Here is a 7,276-nt window from a genome sequence, read left to right on the forward strand (position 1 = left end):
TGCTTTGCTATATAACATGATTTCCCTTCATCCAATATATATAAAACATGATTTCCCTATGTTGCGTGACACTCATTCTTCAAAATTTGAGAGTTATCTTAAAAACAAAATTTAAATAAAACAAAGTCTGACCTATTTGACTGAATCTGCCAATATTTACTTGCCAGATCATCATGACAGAGGAAAGCAAATTAATAGAAATAGGTTGCACGTGGAAAATATGTTATAATCACAAACAAAACATTTTGCTTCTTCACTTGTTCATACTCTTGAGTCCAAACCATTATAAATAGGTGCCTAGCTAGACAGTCTTCAATTAGAAAGAGAAGCAACTAAAACCTCACATAGTCCAACAAAAGAAAGAAGAAAAAAACACATTCACACTGTTCTTTCTGTCATTTCAAAGTAAAACACCAGCAAATAGCAATTTTCCCCACCTCTGAAGAGACCATGTACTCTGAGCTAAAACCCAGTGAATCATCTATACCTATAAGTCATGACCAAGAATGGGTCATACAGATAAGTCGAGCCCTAGAGGAAGGCCTTCAAGACAATGATGAAGGTGTTCCTGTTAGCATCTTTAGCGTACCCAAAACCCTATTCTCTTTCAAACCAGAAGCATACATTCCACAACTTGTAGCCCTTGGCCCATACCATCACCACCGGCTCGAACTGCTCGAGATGGAGCGCTACAAGCTCACTTCAGCTATGAGATTGCAAAAGAACCTCAAAGAAATCAAATTCCGCGACTTGGTTAACCAAATCGCGGAAAGTGATAGCTGCATCCGTGCTTGTTATCATAGGTTCTTGGAATTCGACCAAGAAACACTCTCTTGGATGTTGTCCATTGATGCTTCCTTATTGTTGGAGTACCTCCAAACCTACTCCACAAAAATGGAAGACTCGCTTATGCGAATAACTTCTAAGATGGCGCATTTAATTGACCACACGCATAGGAAAACGACACACCATGCAGTCCTTAGGGATATTATCATGCTAGAAAACCAAATCCCTTTATTTTTGCTCAGAGAAGTCCACAGTTTTTATCCCTGCGAAGATCATGACGAAGTATTAGCAACAATGCTAATTGGTTTTTGCAAACATCTGTCGCCCATAGAGTGCATCAACGAGCAACATTTCAAAGAAGAATGTTTCACCAAATCCCACTTGCTCGAGCTTCTCTACTGCATGGTTGCACCGAAATTGCAACTTGTAGCTGATAATTCTGAGCAGGAAAAGCCAAAAGAAGACAAAAAGATTGACTGCTTCCAATCCATCTTGAAATCACTATGTTATATTAACTTGGCCCCGCTCCGCCTTCTCATTAAGATTTTCAATTCAAAGGCAGTGAAGCTTTTAGTTACACTACCATTTATAATCATCTCCTATCTATGTAAACTTAAGAACAAGAGTGATATAACCAATCTCATCTCGTCAGCTGAGGCTGTGGCCGAAGACGCGCAAAGCGCATCTAATGAGACGAAAGATGAAAGCCCTTTAGTAGAAGAGATTGCAATTCCTAGCGTGACACAGCTTCATAAAAATGGTGTTAAATTTCGTCCATCAAAGGGTGGCTTGGGGACTATAAATTTTGACAAATGTTCAGGTACATTTTACCTTCCAGTTATTCATTTGGATGGCAACTCTGAGGTTGTTTTAAGGAACCTCGTCGCCTATGAGGCATGTATTGCACCGGACGTGATGATTTTTACACGCTACACGGAATTGATGAATGGAATTATTGATACTGAGGAGGATGTGAAGATTCTTCGAGAGGCTGGGATCATCTTGAACCGGCTCAAAAGCGATGAAGAAGTAGCGATGCTTTGGAATGGAATGACCAAGTCTGTGAGGGTAACAAAAGTTCCAATTCTAGACAAGGCCATTGAAGCTGCAAATGCTAGTTATTCGGGGTGTTGGAGGAACAAGATGACTGGTTTCAAGAAGTATATCTTTGGTTCATGGCCATGTCTTACATTTTTAGCAGCTAACATTCTAATATTGCTGTCTACTCTGCAGACTGCTTGTTCTATGTACAATTGTTCCAAAGTGTTGGCCACCCTATGAATTTTTACACTCTATTGTTGCCTAGTGTATTTGACTGGCTGCATGTGAGCAACATGTGTATACTTTTAGACTCTTTAAAACATCAGTTGTTTAACCTAGTTATTTAGCCAAGTGATTACTTAGATAAATTATTCAGATCTAAGTTAACACATTCAAATCATATCATGTAAAGCAATGTGGAAATATAAAAAACACACGATATGATAACTCAGGAAAATCAAATCGGTAAAAAATCTAGGAAAGATTTAACTTAACTATCTTCAAGGTAAAACAGATCAACTTTGAAAGAATTGAAGTTTTACAAAAGGATTTAGACCACTAACATCCTAATGCTACTTTAAGTAGAAAACTTACTACCACGACCACGTGACAGCTCCGAGTCCACGGACTATTACTTTCTTAGATCCACAGCACCACAAGTATACCCACTTGTGTTTTTCTTTAAGCTCTTGAAACAGCATTTGAAGAGGTCACCAAGTTCTCGACATCAATCTTGATCTTGAAAACCCTAAATATGTATGAAGGTAAACACCTTTAGATCTCACAAGAGATTCACACATATAGCATATCAACAACCTCTAAAACGTGGCTAGGGTTTTTCTTTTTATATGAGACATAAAACATAAAACCCTACACATCAAACAAGCTTGGGCTGAGTTGAAAAATGCTACAGAAAAACAATCTGCACAAGTTTCGATTGATCGAGTCTAATTTTCAATCGATTGAGTCTCGTAGAATTTGAATAGTAATTTCCTGCAATTACTCGATTCCTACTTTATACATAAATACACTTTGAGCAGCCTATATCTAGACTCTAAGTTTTTATCATGGTTTACCAATATTACATATATTGAAATTCTAATACATTTAGATCCTAAATTCTTAGAACCTAATAACATGTGTTACCAGTTCTTATTGTATTCACTAAAACACAATTAAATACAGCCAAAAAAAAAAATCATTCCTTTTGAAATTAATACCTCTACTATGTATACTAATATACCAGATGAGAATTTTCATTTAGTTAATGTCACCAATGACCCTTTATCTTATCCACAATGACCTTGCTCACTCTTCCTTGGCTATTTTCCGGCAATATATTGCTCTCTCCTTTCTCTTGCATTCTTCCCAAGTGAAAATCCATTTTTTCTCTCTTGGTTTCATGCTCTATTTTCCCTCTTCCCATAAGGAGGACCCTTGGGCTAAAGCTATTAAATTCGTTGTAGCACTATCTATTTATAAGACTTTTTTCATATTTCCTTTTGGACTAGAAATACATTACCTCTTTAAAAAGGAATAGACAAACTTTCCTTCCACACCAAGGAATAATATTTTCTTCCACAGAAACCCAAATTAAATTTTCTTTTTTTTAACTAAGAAACATAATTGACTTTTTAAATCACAATTAGAATATGAGACAATTTCCCAACGTGTGATACTGAAAGAGAGTATATACCACAAATTCATTCAAAGTTCAAACGCTATCACGGGAATCTTTGTACCATGAACATCAAACAAACCTACAAAACGACGATGAAAACTACAAGGAAATAAAGAGAAGCTGACAGCAATGTTGAATTTTTGTATAAATTAGAGAATATAGAAAAGTATGGCAAGAGGAAACTACCAATGAGGGTAGTTTTGTTCGTGATATAGCTGACACTTTTGGAGACGGACCATGATGAAAACATGCACAAACGTCACGACAAAAAACATTTGTCGCATATATTCTACAATATGAGGTAGGTTTTTACACGGTTTGGGCAATGGGGAAAAGTCAAATGTTTGCTTATAAATAATGAAACAATTCATCTTTGATAGAGAAATTATTATCTCTTTTAGGCAATTCGTAATAACCTAGAAAAAAAAAATTGAGATAATAATTAAATTAACCTTTCTAATACATATATGCAAAAATAGCATTGTTTAGATCACAATTTATTATCTTAACAAATTGTGAAAAAAATTATGTGATTTTTTTTTTTTTTTTTGCTGAATGTGATTTTAGCATTACTTGGCACGAAACTCATGTTGATGTATATAACACGATTTCCCTTCATCCAATATATATAAAACATGATTTCCCTATGTTGTGTGACACTCGCATTCTTCAAAATTTGAGAGTTATCTTAAAAAAAAATTTAAATAAAACAAAGTGGGAGCCATTTCGCTGAATCTGACAATATTTACTTGTTAGATCATTGTGACAAAGGAAAGCAAATAGAAATAGCATGCATGTGGAAAATCTGTCATAATCTCAAACCAAACAATATTTTGCTTCTTCACTTGTTCACAGTTCACACTCTTGAGGCCAACCCATTATAAATAGGTGCCTAGCCTACTCTTGAGTCCAACCCGTTATAAATAGGTGCCGGGCTAGACAGTCCTTAATTAGAAAGAGAAGCAACTGAAACCTCACACACTCCAACAAAAGAAAGAAGAAAAAAACACATTTACACTTCTCTCTCATTTCAAAGTAAAACATTGCAATTTCACCAGCAAATAGCAATTTTCCCTTACTTCGAAGAGACCATGTACTCTGAGCTAAAAGCCAGTGAATCATCTATACTTATAAGTCATGACCAAGAATGGGTCATATAGATAAGTCGAGCCCTAGAGGAAGGCCTTCAAGACAATGATGAAGGTGTTCTTATTAGCATCTTCAGCGTACCCAAAACTCTACTCTCTTTCAAACCAAAAGCATACATTCCACAACTTATAGCCCTTGTCCCATACCATTACCACCGGCTCGAACTTATCGAAATGGAACACTACAAGCTCACTTCAGTTATGAGATTGCAAAAGAATCTCAAAGAAATCAAATTCCGCGACTTGGTTAACCAAATCGCGGAAAGTGATAGTTGCATCCGACCAAGTCGCGGAAAGTGATAGTTGCATCCGTGCTTATTATTATAGGTTCTTGGAATTCGACCAAGAAACACTCTCTTGGATGTTGTGCATTGATGCTTCCTTCTTGTTGGAGTACCTCCAAACCTACTCCACAAAAATGGAAGACTCGCCTATGCGAATAACTTCTAGGATGGCGCATTTGATCGACCACACGCATAGGAAAACAGCACACCATACAGTGCTAAGGGATATTGTTATGACATATGTGATTCATGTTAAGAATATATGTCATCATGTATTGGTTAATCTTTTGACAAAACGCACTTTACTTGTAATTGGGTAGATCTAGGATGTGTTTAATGCTTCAATGAACAAAGTTTCAATTCAAGTGTGTTAAAACCATGCATGTTTGTCCAAGAATAAAGTGATGAAGTGCTGGTTTTTAAAGCTCGACAGTTAGCTCGACAACTAGTATCTATCGAGATTTAAAAACTCGTTTAAACTCAAAACTCGACAGGTGCTCTACAGATAGGGTATCTATCGAAAATTATGAAAATCAGATTTTCAGTTATGATTTCATTCCAATCCATGAGTATGTATTTGGGCTTTCTTTTCTCACAACACTAAACATATATAAGGATTATTTTAAGGGTAGTCACAGGTTGCACAATTGCACAAAAGTGAAGCAAAGCATTTTTCATGCAAATTGTGACCGAAAACTTAGTTTTCCCTAGTTCTTCTTTCTCTTGAAGAAGTTGCTGTGTTTTTCCACCATAGGGTTCTGTGACCAAGCAACTTCGCAATCTTCATCATGTGATGAACTGAAGAACTTTGCAGCCAACATAATTCTCAAATTGGTGATTAAGTCGCATATTGGAATTTGCACATCTATTGGCTAGTCAAGTACTAGGAGCCGTGCATTAAAATGAGAGATTATTACTACAGAACAAGTCCAATTGGGTATTGGGGTAAGGGTTCAACTGTAAGTTGGTATAAAGTACTAGAATTTCTTTACTTGTAACTGTTTGTTGTGATAATAGTGAATTCTCAAGAGTAATGACCTTAAAATCACCCGGTGGAGTTTTTGCCTCTTGGAGGTTTTCCCCATTCAAAAACAAATTACTTTGTTAACTTTATTTTCCACTGCATTTTATTTTAGTTGGTGATTTGTTTGTGTTGCAACGTACATTGCATGTTAATTTGATTAATTAATAAACTTGGCTAATTAATCAATTAATTTATCACAATGGGTCAATACATTCTTGGCCTATCAGATATTATCATGCTAGAAAACCAAATCCCTTTATTTTTGCTCAGAGAAGTCCACAGTTTTTATACTCGTGAAGATCATGACGAAGTATTAGCAACAATGCTAATTGGTTTTTGCAAACGTCTGTCGCCCATAAAGTGCATCAATGAGCAAAATTTCGAAGAAGAATGCTTCACCAAATCCCATTTGCTAGAGCTTCTCTACAACATGGTTGCACCAAAATTGCAACTTGTAGCTGATAATTCTGAGCAGGAAAAGCCAAAAGAAGATAAAGCGATTGGCTGCTTCCAATCCATCTTGAAAGCACTATGTTATATTAACTTGGCCCCGCTCCGCCTTGTCATTAAGATTTTCAACTCAAAGGCAGTGAAGCTTTTAGTTACACTGCCATTTATAATCATTTCCTATATATGTAATCTTAAGAACAAGAGTGATATAACCAATCTCATCTTGTCAGCTAAGGCTGTGGCCAAAGATGCGCTAAGCGTATCTAATGAGATGAAAGATGAAAGCCCAAAAGTAGAAGAGATTGAAATTCCTAGCGTGACACAGCTTCTTAAAATTGGTGTTAAATTTCGTCCATCAAAGGGTGGCTTGGGGACTATAAATTTTGACAAGTCTTCAGGTACATTTTACCTTCCAGTTATTCATTTGGATGGCAACTCTGAGGTTGTTTTAAGGAACCTCGTCGCCTATGAGGCATGTGTTGCACCAGACGTGATGGTTTTTACACGCTACACAGTATTGATGAATGGAATAATTGATACTGAGGAGGATGTGAAGATTCTTTGAGAGGCCGGGATCATCTTGAACCGGCTCAAAAGCAATGAAGAAGTAGCAATGCTTTGGAATGGAATGACCAAGTCTGTGAGGGTAACAAAAGTTCCAATTCTAGACAAGGCCATTGAAGCTGCAAATGCTTGTTATTCGGGGTGTTGGAGGAACAAGATGACTGGTTTCATGAAGAAGTATATCTTTGGTTCATGGCCATGTCTTACATTTTTAGTAGCTAACGTTCTAATATTGTTGTCTACTCTGCAGGCTGCTTGTTCTATGTACAATTGTTCCAAATTGTTGGCCACCCTATGA

General features: G+C 36.5%; 1 protein-coding gene and 1 pseudogene across 1 annotated transcript; both read left to right on the top strand.

Annotated features, from left to right (window-relative positions):
* The first annotated feature begins 331 nt into the window (after positions 1 to 331).
* Positions 332 to 2,147, top strand: LOC142621777 (putative UPF0481 protein At3g02645). Its single transcript, XM_075795136.1, has one exon. It carries the CDS (start codon positions 451 to 453, stop codon positions 2,065 to 2,067), a length of 1,617 nt encoding a protein of 538 aa, XP_075651251.1. The 5' UTR covers positions 332 to 450; the 3' UTR covers positions 2,068 to 2,147.
* Positions 2,148 to 4,599: 2,452 nt separating this feature from the next.
* On the top strand, positions 4,600 to 7,276 carry LOC142610511 (putative UPF0481 protein At3g02645; annotated as a pseudogene).

This window comes from Castanea sativa, chromosome 1 (assembly GCF_040712315.1).
Source record: "Castanea sativa cultivar Marrone di Chiusa Pesio chromosome 1, ASM4071231v1".
In the NCBI taxonomy this organism is placed as follows: Eukaryota; Viridiplantae; Streptophyta; class Magnoliopsida; order Fagales; family Fagaceae; genus Castanea; species Castanea sativa.